This window comes from Balaenoptera ricei, chromosome X (genome assembly GCF_028023285.1).
Source record: "Balaenoptera ricei isolate mBalRic1 chromosome X, mBalRic1.hap2, whole genome shotgun sequence".
Taxonomy (NCBI): domain Eukaryota; kingdom Metazoa; phylum Chordata; class Mammalia; order Artiodactyla; family Balaenopteridae; genus Balaenoptera; species Balaenoptera ricei.
The window spans coordinates 96,934,033-96,951,976 of record NC_082660.1 but is presented as its reverse complement, the minus strand read 5'-3'; the positions used below and the strand labels follow the sequence as shown (position 1 = coordinate 96,951,976).

The window sequence follows — 17,944 nt, the reverse complement described above, 5'->3', positions numbered from 1 at the left end:
ATACCCTCACAGACATACCCAGAAATAATGATTAGCCAAATATCTGGACACTTTGCAATCCAGTCATGTTGAGACATAGAATTAACCATTACAATCTCCAACCTCATTTTGCGCCCTCCAGTGGTTTCCAGGCTGCTTGTTTTCACCATGATTGTGGCCCATTGATTTTCAAAGTTACTGTGGAATCAGGGAGAAGGTGGAGGTGGGAATACAGTAGGTTAAAATGCCACAAATCTTGCTATTTTTACTCAGATTCAGCTATTTTCCTTAAACGTTCCCTGGATTGTTGCAAGCTTTTTGTTAATTTCTAGAGTTCTCAGTTAATTCTTAAGAATTTGTGCTAGTTTTCTCATTGCTTTTATGGAGAAGAGGATTTTCGGTGGTCCTTACACTACCATTTTTGCTAACATCCTGCAATATAACATACATATATTGCTTTTGTATCACATGCTACTCATATTTTCCAAACTAAACTGTAGATTTTTTGACTGTATACTTCTATACACCACCTCTACAATGTCTAGCAAAGAAGTTCACTTACCAACGTTACTGGAATTGAGATTGAGCTCATTGTTTCTATGTCTTTATGTTGAACAGGTTGTATTTGTGAAATAAAACCAGCTGTCATCTACAAACAGATTCCCTGCTTGGTGGAGTATATTCACCAAAACTTGAAACACTCCACAGGTGAAAATGGCAAAAAAAATAAAGTCCCAAGCTGCAAAAGCAGAAAGAGCAGTGATGCTCTGAATATAATTTTGCAGCTGATTTTCTCCTTTACTGACTTTTTAAAACAAACTTTTTATTTTGAAATAGTTTTAGACTCACAAGAAGCACCAGAAATTGTGTAGAGAGTTTTCATAGTTTACCTACCTTCCCCTAATGTAACTATCTTGTGTTACCATAGTACAATTATCAAAGCCGAAAAACTAGCATTGGTACAATAATATTAACTGAACTATAGACTTTATTCATATTCCTCAACTGAGTGTTAAAGTCTATAGTGCAACAAGGAAAAAAATGGATGCAGAGAAAGAAGGACTGCCTGAAGTTGTCTAAGGCCAAAGGCATTGAGTAAAAGGGAGCAAGTTGAGCTGAAAATTCAGGATAGGCACTATATAGTGCCTCCCCCTAATTGGCTTCTGGGGAGTGTGCCTTTTTGTTACTGGTCTTTTTGTGGAGGGTGCTTTTGGGGGGCCTTTTTGTCAATGCTTGAGGCAGGGGAGCTTTTTCTTATTTGCATAAAGATTCCATGTTAACCTTGGCCTTGCCTTTCCCTGTACTCAGAGTAATCCATAAGTTAAATGTTGTAAACAAAAAAATTACCTTTGCCCTTACTACCTATCTGTTCAATTCCCACCCCCATACCACTCCTGAATGTGGGAATATTTAGACAATACATTTAGATAAAAACACTGCTTAGGAAGAAGGGTGATACTGTCCTTTACTGCATGGAGTATGAAACAAACAAAACAATAAACAGATAGGCAGGATGAGGAAAAAAGGTTGCTTTCCAGCACCTCTCTAGTTGGGTGTTCATAATGAAGCTTCTTAAATTTGTACTAGCATAAATTCAGTGTAAGACCTATTCATACATATGTAAATGTATTTTAAAGTCAAATAAAAACATTGCAAAATTATCTTGTCAGAAGGGTTGACTAAAAGTGCATTGCACTCAAATTCTGTTACTTTGTAATATATTACAAATCATCAACTGCTCTTCTCACAGCATAATTTATGGATGATTTCATGGTAAAATTAAACGGGAGAAGCCAGAGTGTGACAGTGAATGTTTTAAATGTATTTTATAATGCTCAAATCTAGTATTAGGAGACTAAAAATTAATTGTTCTAAAATAAATTCCAGATGGATACAGTTTAAAAGTAGAAGATGAAGCCTTAAAACCATCAAAATAAAAATAAGTGAAGGGACTTCCCTGGTGGTGCAGTGGTTAAGAATCTGCCTGTCAATGCAGTGGACACGGGTTCAAGCCCTGGTCTGGGAAGGTCCCACATGCTACAGAGCAACTAAGCCCATGCACCACAACTACTGAGCCAACGCTCTAGAGCCTGCAAGCTACAACTACTGAGCCCGCATGCCACAACTACTGAAGCCCGCGTGCCTAGAGCCCATGCTCCACAACAAGAGAAGCCACCACAATGAGAAACCCGCGCACCACAAGGAAGAGTAGCCCCCACTGACGCAAGTAGAAAAAGCCTGCGAGCAGCAATGAAGACCCAAGGCAGCCAAAAATAAATTTTAAAAAAAGTGGATAATCCTTCTACAAATATACTACATAACAATAAAAAATTCCTATTACAAATATTATAAACAAAATTAAAAGGTAAAGAACACTCTGGGGGAAATATTTGTAAAATATATTACAAATAACCAAATTTGACAAATCAATAAGAAAAAGTTAAATATTCTTATAGAAAAATGATCAAAAGAAAAAACAGTCCTCAAAACAAGAACATAAGAGGCTAGTAAGTGTATGAAAAATTGTTTAACTTCACTAGTATGTCCGTAGTGTAAATGCCCAACAGTTAGCTTTTTTGACTGTAATATAAGTGCCTGACATTAAGCTTTTGATTTTCGAGGCATCCATTTCAAAGACATCCATCTTCAATAAACACACTGCCAGTTGCACAAGTAGATAAAGAGCCAGGCCGCCCCGCCTGTGAAGTTCCCCTTTTAGAAAGCCCTGGGTGACCTAGATAACTGACCGCTTACTTTTCCCTTCCTGTGATTTAATTCCTGCTCTTATGTTTTAAATTCACCAATGAAGGGTGAATCAAGGGAAACCTTGGACACTTCACACTTGAACCCAATAAAGGCAGAACCCCACGTCCACACAATATCTTTTTACCCGTAACCTCTCCGTGTGGCCCTCGGACATGCTGTGTACTGTCCAGAATATGTAAGTAACATATCTTGTTTTTTCAAAGTTTCTGGATGGTTGTTGCAGAAGTGGGTCTTGCAATCGTAATAAGAACCACGAGGGCCAGTTGGGGAACTGTCTATGGGGGCACCTCACAGGTAGCACAGGCCCAGGTGAGAGCCGCAGGCATTCCTAGCTGATAGCATCACTATCAATAGGTGGAAACCAACACAAAACAATGTCGAATAAGGTTATTTGTCAAAATGACATGATGTTATTTTTCCTTATTAAATTGGAAATGATGAAAAGACATGATGACTTTCAGGATTTCTTCGAGTGTAGAGAAATGGGTACTCATATATTGTTGGGGGAAGTAAGTATATACTAGTATAAGCATTTTGATAGACAAGTTGGCTAAACTTATAAAAATATTTTAAAATGTGTATATCTAATAATTTCACTTCTAAGAATTTAACCTAAGGAAAAAAGTATGAGATGTAGACAAAGAGAATGTATAATAATGCTCATATCAGTATTATTGATATAGGAAAAATTAGAAATAGCCAATCCATTATTATTGGATATTTAGAATCAGTAAATTGTATTATACACATGTGATGGGATACTCTGAAACCATTAAAAATCATTGTAGTGGACACTATTATGTGCATACAGATCCTGCTTCAAGACAGAAGGCCTTATTCCTCCAGCAGCTAGCAGAGCTGCTGGCAGATTGTCCTCAGCTGTCAGCCTTTTCTGGGAACTCAGTCCAAGAGAGTGACCTATCCCAAGGTTAACACTATCTTCCAAGGTGCAGTTTGCATTCAATGACCAGTCAATGCTGGAATATAAAGGTTCAGCCTCCTTGCTCCAACTGGGGACAATTCTGGGAGATTATTCCAGATTCAGAGCTCCCTATGTGGTCTGCTAAGGCCCTGTGACTGCTTTGCAGCCCAACTACTCTCTTTGTCCAATATTGTTTCCTTTCCTTCCTTCAACAGGTGTTGATCTCAAGAGGACTCTCTAATATACTTTTGCTGAGTTGGAGTCTGATTTCTGGGAAATTCAATCTACAACAGTTGTGTTGAAGAATATTAACATGGGAAGATATTAAAAATATTTTGCTAAATTAAGAAAGCTGACTGGCCATGGCCAATTAAACTAACTGAAAAACCCTTTTGATACAGACCTCTATGAGTACAAGATAAAAATATACAAACATTTTTTAAATTGCATAACTGAGTTCACAAGAAATCAAGGAAAACTCCCAGATGCCAGAAATGAAGAGGAAATGGAAAATCAGAGTTGTAATCTTGTGAGTGGGAGTTGTGGTTACCCTGGGAAGGGAGGTTTTGTTTTGTTTTGTTTTTTAGTTTTTGGGGTTTTTTTGAGTTTCAATAATAAATTTTATTCAACCCAATATGTCAAAATGTCATTTTAACATGTAGTCTATATAAAACATTATTAATGAGATTTAAAAATTTTTTTTGCACATTGTCTTTAAAATCGAGCAGGGAAGGGAGTTTCAACTTTTAAGAACCACAGGGACAGGAGATGAGGTCTTGGGCCCAAGGGTCTCGTCATAAAGGTCCCCTGGAAGGGCTGTACTCTGTATAAAAGTTTGGAGTAGAAAAAAATCTGCATCTTTGGCATAGGGAAACAAGGAAGTTTATCTGACTAAATCAAAGATGGAAGAAAAAATTTCCTCTGAGAATTTAAAGCACAGTTCTGGAACTCATGTGAGCTTTGGGTTTTAATTTATCCTACCTGCATGACCAAGGAAACTGTACACTGAGGGTCTTGGAAGAAGCAAAGGTAAAGCTGCTTGAAGGGCTGCTCCCACAACACAGACTGTAAGAATTTTTCACAGAATTTTTTTAAAGCCCAATTAAAGAAGATATTTCAATTTTTAAAAACCTACAAGATTTAGAGAACAAACGTATGGACACCAAGGGGGGAAAGTGGGGGTGGTGGTGGTGGTGTGATGAATTGGGAGATTGGGATTGACATGTATACACTAATATGCATAAAATGGATAACTAATGAGAATCTGCTGTATAAAATAATAAATAAAATTCTAAAATTCTAAAATTCAAAAAATAAAATGTGAAAAAACCCCACAAGATTAAATGATCTACCAAGAGTGAGAGTCAGTGGACACAATCACCAGCAAGATTAGAATCCTGAGAATCATTGAGCTAGGGTATAATAGATTTGAGAAAATTATCCAATATTAAGGAAAAATAGAGATGGAAAATATGTCTGAGAGGCTGAAAAACATGGAGGATAGAATGAAAGGTCCAGGGACTTCCCTGGCAGTCCAGTGTTTGGGACTTCGCCTTCCAATGCAGGGGGTGTGTGTTCGATCCTGGGTTGGGGATCTAAGATCCCACACACCTCGTGGCCAAAAAACCAAAACATAAAACAGAAGCAACATTGTAACAAATTCAATAAAGACTTTTAAAATGATCTACATCAAAAAAAAAAAAAAAAAAATGAAAGGTCCAACCTTAATCTAAGAGGAGTTCTAGAAGGAAAATAGCAAGAATGGGAGAAAGGAAATACTTGAGTACATAATGGCAGAGGATTTTCCAGGACTGATGAAAGATTTAAGAACAAGTGCCAAATAAAATAAGTAAAATTAAATCTATATGCAGACACATTATAATCAAACTGCAGAACACCCGAAACAAAGAGAAGAATCTTTAAAACTACCAGAGAGAAAAGATAGATTACCTCCAAAGGAACAACGAGATAGACAGCAGACTTTTAAATTACGAAATATAGTCCAGAACACAGGTAAATAATATCTTCAAAGTTCTGAAGGAAAATATCTGTCAACCTAGCTTTCTAAGCCCAGCTAAATTATCATTCAAGAGTGAGGGCAATAAAAACATTTCCAGGAATGAACTGAGAGAATCAAGAACTCACAGACTGTCACTGAAAGAAATACTAAAGTATGCACTTCAGAAAGGAAGCACTAATGTGGAAAAAAGAATGGCGAGAGAAGAATTAGTAGACATGTGGGTAGATCTAAATAGCATCGGTCATGAAAAAACAATAATGAGGATGATGAATAATTTGGGGGTATGAAAACAAAGTTGGAGAGACATGGTTTAGTTAAAACTTTCTATGTCTTTGAATCGTGTTATGGGCGGTAGAACTATTGAGAAACTTTAGACATTTGAAGTAAAAAAAAAAAAAAAAGTATATATAACTTCCAAATCAGCAGGAGGAAAAAAGAATTTTGAAAACTGACTAATAGAAAAAAAAAAAGGCAAGAAAGGAGAAAAAAAAACTTAGAAAAAAGCAGAATGAGAGAAATCCCATGATAAGGTGATATAAATAAATCCAAGTGTATCATTCATCACAATAAATGTAACTGGATGAAACATGTGAGAATCTTTGTTGCATTTAACAATCCAAAATTTATCTAAATTCTGTTCATAAAAGTCATACCTAAAACATAAAGGCATAGAAAGTGATGGAAAAAGATATGCCACGCAAATACTAACCAAAGTTGATGTAGCTATGTTAATGTAAAGTAAAACAAACTTTAAAGCAAAAAACATTATTAGGGATAAAGAGTGTCACAGAATATTGATAAAAGGAATAATCCACCAGGAAGACAGAACAATTTTAAGTCTGTCTGCAGCTAAATATATTGCCTTAAAAAACATAAAGCAAAAATTGACAGAATTACAAGGAGATAATGAACAAATCTATCATCACTGGTAAATTTTATCAATAATACACCTCTTCATGTTGATACAGAAAGCAGGCCAAAAATTAACAAGAATGTAGAAGATCTGAACAACACAGTTTTAAAAAGAAAAACGAGTTGAAACACAACATTGTAAATAAACTATACTCCAATAAAATTAAAATATTAAAAAAACTTGAGTTGATATATATAGATAGAATTCTGTGCCCAATAATTACAGAATACTCATTCTTTAAAACTACACATGGATCATTCATTTATCACACTTTTTTATCACAGTGCAATACAATTAGAATTCCCAGAAACAAAAAGATAATAAAAAAGAATATACTTGGAAATTAAAAGAAAGTAGGTTTTAAAGCCAGTTTGTGTGTTATCATCATATTTGGGGGAAAACTGGTATCTGTCTTATGCATTGAAAGAAAAAGTTGGAAAGAGGCACTAAAAATGGTTAAGAGTGGTTATTTATGGTTTGTTGGCTTACAGGTGATTTTAAATTTTGCTTTATTTTTAAGGAGCTTTTCTGTATTGTTAAAGTTTCCTACTTGGATCATGTAAGCATGTACTTTTTTTCTAATTAGAAAAAAATCAAATGAATTTTACTTAGGATGAAGTGTAGAATAATAATTTGCCTGGGCTATTGCAATAGCCTCCTAAGTGGTCTCCCCATTTTCATTCTTGCCTCCAAATACATCCTCTTCTCCAAAGAACTTAGAATAAAATTCAAGTTCCTAACCTTAGCCTGTAAGGTTCTACATGACATTGCTCCAGCCTACATTTCCAACCTTACCTCCAGTCACACTTGCCAGATTCATTCTACTTCAACCACACAGGCTTTAATTTCCTTGAACTCTACGCTCCAGGTTCTTTCCATCCTGGGTCTTCACATTTGCTACTCCTTGCACCTAGAAGCCCTACCACCCTCCTTCCCTCAACACTCTCTTTGCCTGGCTAAATCCTTGGTATTCTCCATGTTTCAGCTGAGTATGAAATCCTTAGGGGAGCCTTTTCTGACCTCATTCCCCAGACTAGGTTTGGTTTCTCTGATACTCTCAAAGCATGCATTGTTTTCCTTCATACTACTAATAAACTTGAAAATACGTGTTTATGTGTTTACTTGGTTATTGTTGGTCTCCCTTGCTAAACTACTTGCTCCATGAGGACAGGGACCACATCTGGTTTGATCATTGCTATATGCCCAGCACGTAACATAGGGCCAGGCATGTGGTAAATGCTCAGTGGTTATTTGTTGAAAGAATGCATTAATGAGTGCATGAATGAATGACTGAATCCTCACAAACGCAACTAGAGATTATAAAACCAAAAAGGGAGGTAAAGAAGTTCATGAAGGAGAAGGCTAATAATATGCCACAATCGTGGTTTTAACTTCCTTTTGTATTCTCTTTTTCTACATTTGCTTTAATGGACTATTCCCCTTTAAAGAGAGAAAAGTCCTGTGAGTTAGCTTAAAAACGAAACAGCAACGATAACAAAGTTGCTACTTCTGAGGCCAAGGACAGTGAAGTAGGATAATTTGTAGATGGGTATAAACTACTGGATCACATTTCATTGTTTCATTATATAATTGATACAGTACAACATAACCAAAGCCCAATTCAAGTTGGCCTGGATATGCTCTATCTTCTCTTCCAGGGACAACTTGTACACATTCAGTCAGCTTGAGTAATAATGGTCTTTGTAATTAGGGCCAGTACATCTGAAGAAGAGATACATTTTCCACTGACTCCCTGTTGCTATCTAGAGAAGAAAAATATTGGCTACTGCTTAGGCTTACTCCAGAGTTTACAGTTTAGGGTATAATCTTAAATTCTTAAAATACAGCCTTTTAAAAAGATGTTAAGAAAGCAAAGTAGGACACTCTTAATTCTGTGACACCATGGACTTAAATTCACAGACACTAACTTCCTTTCAGTTAATCCCACCCTCAGAAGAAAGTCATGGTGGTAATTTCAAAGTCAAATTCTCTACAAGAGCTTGGTGTTTTAACATAACCACTTTTTCCAAAATCTCAGTCTTTTCCTTCTATTTGATCTAGTCATAAACTAGATGCTTCACAGTTATCTGCATAGTTAACCTAGACAATATCTGCTTGAGTATTTAGTCCCTTAATAGTTCACATCTTTCTGCTGTTTATCTCTTTTCAAAATTTACTCCCAGGTAACTCCAGAGTTCTACAATGATGTGTGAGACCAAGTCAACAAGTTTTAAAGTACAAGTGATTCATAAATAATTCTAAAATAAACTTATGCAATACAGTACAGAAGAGGCAGGGTACAAATTCATAACATAAGTATGTCCAATTACAAATAAATATAGGAAATGAGAGAGAACAGGATTTGTAAATGCGCCACACTTTTCTTTATATTCCTTTTAAATGTCAAGAAAATCAATTACTAAATATAAACACAGTACTCAAAAAGGCATTGTTAATAATTATTAGCGCACAAAAGGAAAATATTTTTAACTTAAATAGATCCAAACACTGAGAACAGGACCGAGGAAGCCAAATAATACTGTGTGCTCAAGAGTATTTCTTATTCAAGTAAAACATGTTGTTAGTATGGCACATCAAACTATTTATAATCCTCTGTTATTTGTATATTACAGAACAATAGTGAGAGCCTAAACAGAGAACACTGGAAATCATTTGACTAAATCAACAAAAAGGAAACTAAATAAACTTTTCTGGTGACAGTAATGACCAATTGCTATGCAACTGATTGTATCAAGGTATAATCAATTGGCTTAAGTTCTTCAGACTACTGAAGTAAGTGGACCAACGATTTCATGGTGATATTTCAGTTATTTAGCTGACCATGTAGTAATCTAATTGGTTAGCCTGTAAATTCTATCCAGCTATCACTATAAAAATGGAATAGCTTATTAGTATGAGAAAACAGCATTTTCTACTAGATTAATAGAAATGACTGTAAATGATCAGAATAGCACTAGAATTGAATTTAGGCCCTGCCTGAAATATGTCAGAATACTAAAGAGAAGATAGAAAACATTAACCAATTTTTTCAAAGGTTTTTATTTTTTATCAGTGGTATTTTACCACTTTTCCTCCTTATTCATGTTGTTTCAGAAGAAATTAATAAAATCCAACTCTCGTTTCATAGTCACAGTGACCTCGAGAGTCTCAGTTTCAACAATATACAAAGCTTTGGCACTGCTGCATTCCACAGGATGGGGAAGGGTTGCCAACAGCTTCCTAAAAAACAAAACAAAATAAAAACCTAGAATCAGTGATATCAAGACAATGGGAAGCAATATATATCATCACAATGTTAGGAACCAAAAAACTATTTAGACGGTATGAATACTGGATCAAAAATAGGCCTAAATAGCACAAACAGTATACCATTTTTTTGTCCTTAAAAATCCAAGCAGTGGTTTTGACCACCCCTCTTTTTTTCTAAATTGACCTCATTTCACATTATATACACATAGTCTCAGGCTATGTTTATTGGCATAGAAATAGAACCATTGCAACTTTAAGTCGGTTGGATAGATCTGTTGCCAGTCATACTTATGTGTAGATGGAATGTGGCTGCCTGACAGAAACCTGAACATTGGAATGGTTCTAAATAATTCTGCTAACACAACTGAGTCTCTACTACTACTTTAGGTGTAGTTATTGAAACTCAGGCCTGGAATGATTTCAATACCAGATCAATGAAAGTGCTTTTCTCTGCCTGCTTCTGTTCTTTCTACTATACATTGACAAAAATTTCCTGTGAGAGATTGCTGAGTGTAGTTTGCAGTTTCTGGCTCAGTTGCTGGATAACTGTATGCTTTAGATGCATGGTTGGCATGAGAATTATAGGTACATGAGCAAAAACAAATTCACTTGTTTTGCCTTATACTCATTTATACATGAGTATAAATACATGAGCATTTACATGAGCAGAATGTCCGCTCTTATCTTTCTTGGAGCCGGTAAGCATAGTGTTACAGGTGTCAAAGTTAGAAACTAAAGAAAGTAGATGTGAATATTAATAAACTAAAAAACAAGACACATTTCCAATAATACAATTTCAGGTAATAGCATGGCTCCAAAGCATGTTCAAGTGTTTAGGAAAAGTGATAAAAACTTTAATTCTATCTTCTGTCTTCTATCTTTTTTTTTTTTTTCACACACACACACTGTATTTTATTTTTACAAGAGATAAATAGACTGACACCAAGCATTGTACATGGATGACCACAACAAAAGCAACAATGATTTCAATTACCAAACATGAAACACACTCATACTATGTCATAGTATTGACATTCAGTCCAGTAATCCTCCACTGTAACAGCTCCTTTACTTTGCAGTGAAAATTGATTTGTATATTCTTTGCCTCTGAGACCTTGTGGGATTTTTTTTTTAATTCAGACAGAAAGTCACAAAAATTATACTCATCCTCATCAGTTCACTCAGTCCCATGTAATTAATTTTTTTTTCATCTTGATCTTTTGTTAGCACTTTTATGAGTTCATCAGTTTTTCATTAGAGTTCTGAAAATGCTTATTCATTCAGTTCAGCAGTACAGTCAGTTACCAGAAACCTGTACTTGTCAGAGTCTTTTCCATGAATTTCTTGAAGATGAAACCCTTTTATAGGAACATATTTGCAAAAGCATCAGAGTACACCCAGAACTGTCTGTAAATGACAAAAGACTTAAAAATGACCACAGTTAAAGATTTGATGAAAGTTCATAATAATGCAGTTGACAAGAAAATTAGTTATTTCTGAGATATACATTTTAAAGTAATAGCTAGGATTATGACTTATAACATTATACCAGAACATATAAGATTTTTAGACATTTCATGTAATGTCTGAAACATTTATATTAACATATTTCCATACATATTTCCATACAAATACAAACATAAGATTTTTAGAAATTTCATGTAATGTATGAAACATTTATATTAACATATTTCCATACAAATAACCCAATGAAAGTTTAGTATTAGTTGTTTGGTTTGTTTGTTTTTTTATACTGCAGGTTCTTATTAGGCATCAATTTTATACACATCAGTGTATACATGTCAATCCCAATCGCCCAATTCAGCACACCACCATCCCCACCCCACCACAGTTTTCCCCCCTTGGTGTCCATATGTCCATTCTCTACATCTGTGTCTCAACTTCTGCCCTGCAAACCGGCTCATCTGTACCATTTTTCTAGGTTCCACATACATGCGTTAATATACGATATTTGTTTTTCTCTTTCTGACTTACTTCACTCTGTATGACAGTCTCTAGATCCATCCACGTCTCAACAAATGACTCAATTTCGTTCCTTTTTATGGCTGAGTAATATTCCATTGTATATATGTACCACAACTTCTTTATCCATTCGTCTGTTGATGGGCATTTAGGTTGCTTCCATGACCTAGCTGTTGTAAATAGGGCTGCAATGAATATTGGGGTGCATGTGTCTTTTTGAATTACGGTTTTCTCTGGGTATATGCCCAGTAGTGGGATTGCTGGGTCATATGGTAATTCCATTTTTAGTTTTTTAAGGAACCTCCATATTGTTCTCCATAGTGGCTGTATCAATTTACATTCCCACCAACAGTGCAAGAGGGTTCCCTTTTCTCCACACACTCTCCAGCATTTGTTGTTTGTAGATTTTCTGATGATGCCCATTCTAACAGGAGTGAGGTGATACCTCATTGTAGTTTTGATTTGCATTTCTCTAATAATTAGTGATGCTGAGCATCTTTTCATGTGCTTTGTGGCCGTCTGTATGTCTTCTTTGGAGAAATGTCTATTTAGGTCTTCTGCCCATTTTTGGATTGGGGTGTTTGTTTCTTTAATATTGAGCTGAATGAGCTGTTTATATATTTTGGAGATTAATCCTTTGTCCGTTGATTCGTTTGCAAATATTTTCTCCCATTCTGAGGGTTGTCTTTTCGTCTTGTTTATGGTTTCCTTTGCTGTGCAAAAGCTTTGAAGTTTCATTAGGTCCCATTTGTTTATTTTTGTTTTTATTTCCATTACTCTAGGAGGTGGATCAAAAAAGATCTTGCTGTGATTTATGTCAAAGAGTGTTCTTCCTATGTTTTCCTCTAAGAGTTTTATAGTGTCCAGTCTTATATTTAGGTCTCTAATCCATTTTGAGTTTATTTTTGTGTATGGTGTTAGGGAGTATTCTAATTTCATTCTTTTACATATAGCTGTCCAGTTTTCCCAGCACCACTTATTGAAGAGACTGTCTTTTCTCCATTGTATATCTTTGCCTCCTTTATCATAGATTAGTTGACCATAGGTGCGTGGGTTAATCTCTGGGCTTTCTATCTTGTTCCATTGATCTATGTTTCTGTTTTTGTGCCAGTACCATACTGTCTTGATTACTGTAGCTTTGTAGTATAGTCTGAAGTCAGGGAGTCTGATTCCTCCAGCTCCATTTTTTTCCCTCAAGACTGCTTTGGCTATTCGGGGTCTTTGGTGTCTCCATACAAATTTTAAGATGATTTGTTCTAGCTCCGTAAAAAATGCCATTGGTAATTTGATAGGGATTGCATTGAATCTGTAGATTGCTTTGGGTAGTATAGTCATTTTCACAATGTTGATTCTTCCAATCCAAGAACATGGTATATCTCTCCAACTGTTGGTATCATCTTTAATTTCTTTCATCAGTGTCTTATACTTTTCTGCATACAGGTCTTTTGTCTCCCTAGGTAGGTTTATTCCTAGGTATTTTATTCTTTTTGTTGCAATGGTAAATGGGAGTGTTTCCATAATTTCTCTTTCAGATTTTTCATCATTAGTGTATAGGAATGCAAGAGATTTCTGTGCATTAAGTTTGTATCCTGCAACTTTACTATATTCATTAATTAGCTCTAGCAGTTTTCTGGTGGCAGTTTTCGGATTCTCTATGTATAGTATCATGTCATCTGCAAACAGTGACAGTTTTACTTCTTCTTTTCCAATTTGTATTCCTTTTATTTCTTTTTCTTCTCTGATTGCCGTTGCTAGGACTTCCATGACTATGTTGAATAATAGTGGTGAGAGTGGACATCCTTGTCTCGTTCCTGATCTTAGAGGAAATGCTTTCAGTTTTTCACCATTGAGAATGATGTTTGCTGTGGGTTTGTCATATATGGCCTTTATTATGTTGAGGTAGGTTCCCTCTATGCCCACTTTCTGGAGAGTTTTTATCATAAATGGGTGTTGAATTGTGTCAAAAGCTTTTTCTGCATCTATTGAGATGATCATATGGTTTTTCTTCTTCAATTTGTTAATATGGTGTATCACATTGATTGATTTGCGTATATTGAAGAAGCCTTGCATACCTGGGATAAATCCCATTAGATCATGGTGTATGATCCTTTCAATGTGTTGTTGGATTCTGTTTGCTAGTATTTTGTTGAGGATTTTTGCATCTATATTCATCAGTGATATTGGTCTGTAATTTTCTTTTTTTGTAGTGTCTGTGTCTGGTTTTGGTATCAGGGTGATGGTGGCCTCATAGAATGAGTTTGGGAGTGTTCCTTCCTCTGCAATTTTTTGGAAGAGTTTGAGAAGGATAGGTGTTAGCTCTTCTCTAAATGTTTGATAGAATTCACCTGTGAAGCCATCTGGTCCTGGACTTTTGTTTGTTGGAACATTTTTAATCACAGTTTCAATTTCATTACTTGTGATTGGTCTGTTCATATTTTCTGTTTCTTCCTGGTTCAGTCTTGGAAGGTTATACCTTTCTAAAAATTTGTCCATTTCTTCCAGGTTGTGTTTCCCACTTAGAGAAGTTCCTTTAGCATTTGTTGTAGAGCTGGTTGGGTGGTGCTGAATTCTCTTAGCTTTTGCTTGTGTGTAAAACTTTTGATTTCTCCATCAAATCTAAATGAGATCCTTGCCGGGTAGAGTAATCTTGGTTGTAGGTTCTTCCCTTTCATCACTTTAAGTATATCATGCCACCCCCTTCTGGCTTGTAGAGTTTTTGCTGAGAAATCAGCTGTTAACCTTATGGGAGTTCCCTTGTATGTTATTTGTCGTTTTTCCCTTGCTGCTTTCAATAATTTTTCTTTGTCTTTAATTTTTGCCACTTTGATTACTATGTGTCTCGGCAAGTTTCTCCTTGGGTTTATCATGTATGGGACTCTCTGCGCTTCCTGGACTTGGGTGGCTAATTCCTTTCCCATGTTAGGGAAGTTTTCGACTATAATCTCTTCAAATATTTTATCTGGTCCTCTCTCTCTCTCTTCTCCTTCTGGGACCCCTATAATGCGAATGTTGTTGCATTTAATGTTGTCCCAGAGGTCTCTTAGGCTGTCTTCATTTCTTTTCATTCTTTTTTCTTTAGTCTGTTCTGCAGCAGTGAATTCCACCATTCTGTCTTCCAGGTCACTTATCCGTTCTTCTGCCTCAGTTATTCTGCTACTGATTCCTTCTAGTGTAGTTTTCATTTCAGTTATTGTATTGGTCATCTCTGTTTGTTTGTTCTTTAATTCTTCTAGGTCTTTGTTAATCATTTCTTGCATCTTCTCGATCTTTGCCTCCATTCTTATTCCGAGGTCCTGGATCATCTTCACTATCATTATTCTGAATTCTTTTTCTGGAAGGTTGCCTATCTCCACTTCATTTAGTTGTTTTTCTGGGGTTTTATCTTGTTCCTTCATCTGGTACATAGACCTCTGCCTTTTCATCTTGTCTATCTTTCTGTGAATGTGGTTTTTGGTCCACAGGCTGCAGGATTGTAGTTTTTCTTGCTTCTGCTGTCTGCCCTCTGGTGGCTGAGGCTATCTAAAGAGGCTTGATGGGAGGCTCTGGTGGTGGGTAGAGCTGACTGTTGCTGTGGTGGTCAGAGCTCAGTAAAACTTTAATCCACTTGACTGTTGATGGGTGGGGCTGGGTTCCCTCCCCGTTGGTTGTTTTGCCTGAGGCAACCCAACACTGGAGCCTACCTGGGCTCTTTGGTGGGGTTAATGGCAGACTCTGGGAGGGCTCATGCCAAGGAGCACTTCCCAGAACCTCCGCTGCCAGTGTCCTTGTCCCCACAGTGAAACAGAGCCACCCCCCGCCTCTGCAGGAGACCCCCCAACACCAGCAGGTAGGTCTGGTTCAGTCTCCCCCAGGGTCACTGCTCCTTCCTCTGGGTCCCGATGCGCACACTACTTTGTGTGTGCCCTCCAAGAGTGGGGTCTCTGTTTCCCCCAGTCCTGTCAAAGTCCTCCAATCAGTTCCCAGTAGGCTTCAAAGTCTGATTCTCTAGGAATTCCTCCTCCCGTTGCCGGACCCCCAGGTTGGGAAGCCTGACGTGGGGCTCAGAACCTTCACTCCAGTGGGTGGACTTCTGTGGTATAAGTGTTCGCCAGTCTGTGAGTCACCCACCCAGCAGTTATGGGATTTGATTTTACTCTGATTGCGCCCCTCCTACCATCTCACTGTGGCTTCTCCTCTGTCCTTGGACGTGGGGTATCCTCCTTGGTGAAGTCCAGGGTCTTCCTGTCGATGATTGTCCAGCAGCCAGTTGTGATTCTGGTGCTCTCGCAAGAGGGAGTGAGAGCACGTCCTTCTACTCCGCCATCTTGGATAATCCTCCCTTCTGTCTTCTATCTTAATTAATGAATCTTTTTCTTAAGAGACAGTACCTTCATGCACTGAGCATTTAATGTATAAGTACTTTAAGATCCAAATGACCTAGTGCAGCCTACCTTCAATGTGGAAAAATATCTGTGTGTGAGTCTTTCATTTCGTGGGCTCTGATAAATGTCTGGAATGACAGCATAGCCAGAGCAGCTGCCTAAAGATGGATGGAGACAGGGAGAACTGCTAGGGGAACGGAAATTAACTCCATAGTGTGTAGATATGTGTGTGCTTTTAACAAGTGCACAAATATCATGAAAAATTGACTGTTCATTTAACCAACTTTCCTTGCAAAGATTGTGTGGAAGAGTAAATGCGTGTATAACGTAATGGAAAAAAATTACAATACTCCTTGAAGTGAATGGTAGGAATAAGGAATGTAATTTTTATAACATGAGACATTTTTTTGAGTGAATACATTTTTGAAATTATATTAAGTAATGAGAAAATATTTGATATGTTTTCATCTGTAGATCATTTGGGGTTAAATGCATCTACTATAGAAATCAAGGTTAAGCTATGCATGTCATGTTGGGTTGTTTACACACAGAAGTCTTTTGTACCAGAGATCCTGTTTTGTTATTTTCTTGAAGCCCTACAATCAACAAAGGAGAATTATAGGTACTGATAATGGAAGGAAGAGAATGTGCTAGGAGCTGACTCTGCTCCCCGCACCCAGTTTGAAATGTCTATGAGTTACAAAGAAACACTGCACTCAACCAAAGTGTGCTCATGCTATACATCCAGATGAAAAGTGAACAAAGCAGTGAGATATTTAGACATTTTATCCAGCACTTGCCAGGTTCTATCAATTCCCTCCTTATAGAGTTAGTTTTGAGAGACAGGGCTGATTTATCCAGGTTTCAAGATAAACATTTTTATCAGAATTTTACTGTATACATTGTGTTTGGGGAACATGATTTGAACTTGTATAATAACAAGACTATTTTGAAAATATCAAATGTTTAATTGAATTATTCCATTATCATCTGCATTATTTTTAAATGTATTCATGCAACTTGAGGATCTAGTGATAAATTAGCTGTTAGAATTTTTGTTTTAAGCAATTGATAAGACTTTTTGTTGATTTTTAGATGAATATAATCAAATTTAACCTTAGAGCCCCACAGTATCCAATATGCTTAAAGACTGCTTCTTTCATGCCATCACTGTACCAGAAAGCCACATGCAAGACTTACAACTTAAGAGGTTTTCACCTCTAGCTATTTTTCCTGACAGATAAGCAAACTGTATCTGAATGTCAAGGACTATGTCTTGGTGGTATCAACCTACTCCAAATGTATGCATGTAAAGTAGGAAAAAATCTAGGTATTTACAAATATATGTTTATATTACCTAGATCAAACATCTGAATGATTGACTTTTTCACTTTTCTTCAGACTTTAGGAGTGAAAGAAAATAATTATGTACACTTTTATAAAGGATATTGACTAAAGATTCATTAATATTATAATATTCATTATTCTAGTTCTAAGTTTTACTCACTTATTAGGAGTACGGAGGTCAAGGGTCATTTCCTGAATGTTGATTTCAATTTCAGAAAGGTTCGTATTTGGCAGTTTAATTTTAATCTGAAAGAGAAAATGAAAAATACCGTTGTCTTGAGGAACAGTTAATTTGAAGAGTGCAGTAAAATATGGGGGAATGAGAAATAATATTTATTTAATGCCGACTATGTGCCAGACTATGCTCTTTCCTCATAACAATC

At 36.4% G+C, this 17,944-nt stretch overlaps 1 protein-coding gene across 2 annotated transcripts in view; it reads right to left on the bottom strand.

The window, feature by feature from the left end:
* Nucleotides 1-9,601: 9,601 nt before the first annotated feature.
* Nucleotides 9,602-17,944, bottom strand: part of DNAAF6 (dynein axonemal assembly factor 6) — a 43,941-nt gene continuing 35,598 nt past the window's right edge. For both annotated transcript variants that reach the window (XM_059911184.1, XM_059911185.1), the window contains exons 6-7: nucleotides 17,722-17,807; nucleotides 9,602-9,840 (exon numbers count right to left, since the gene is read on the bottom strand). In XM_059911184.1, coding sequence (XP_059767167.1) covers nucleotides 9,711-9,840; nucleotides 17,722-17,807 — 216 coding nt within the window. In that variant the 3' untranslated portion in view covers nucleotides 9,602-9,710. The remainder of the gene's footprint in view (nucleotides 9,841-17,721; nucleotides 17,808-17,944) is intronic.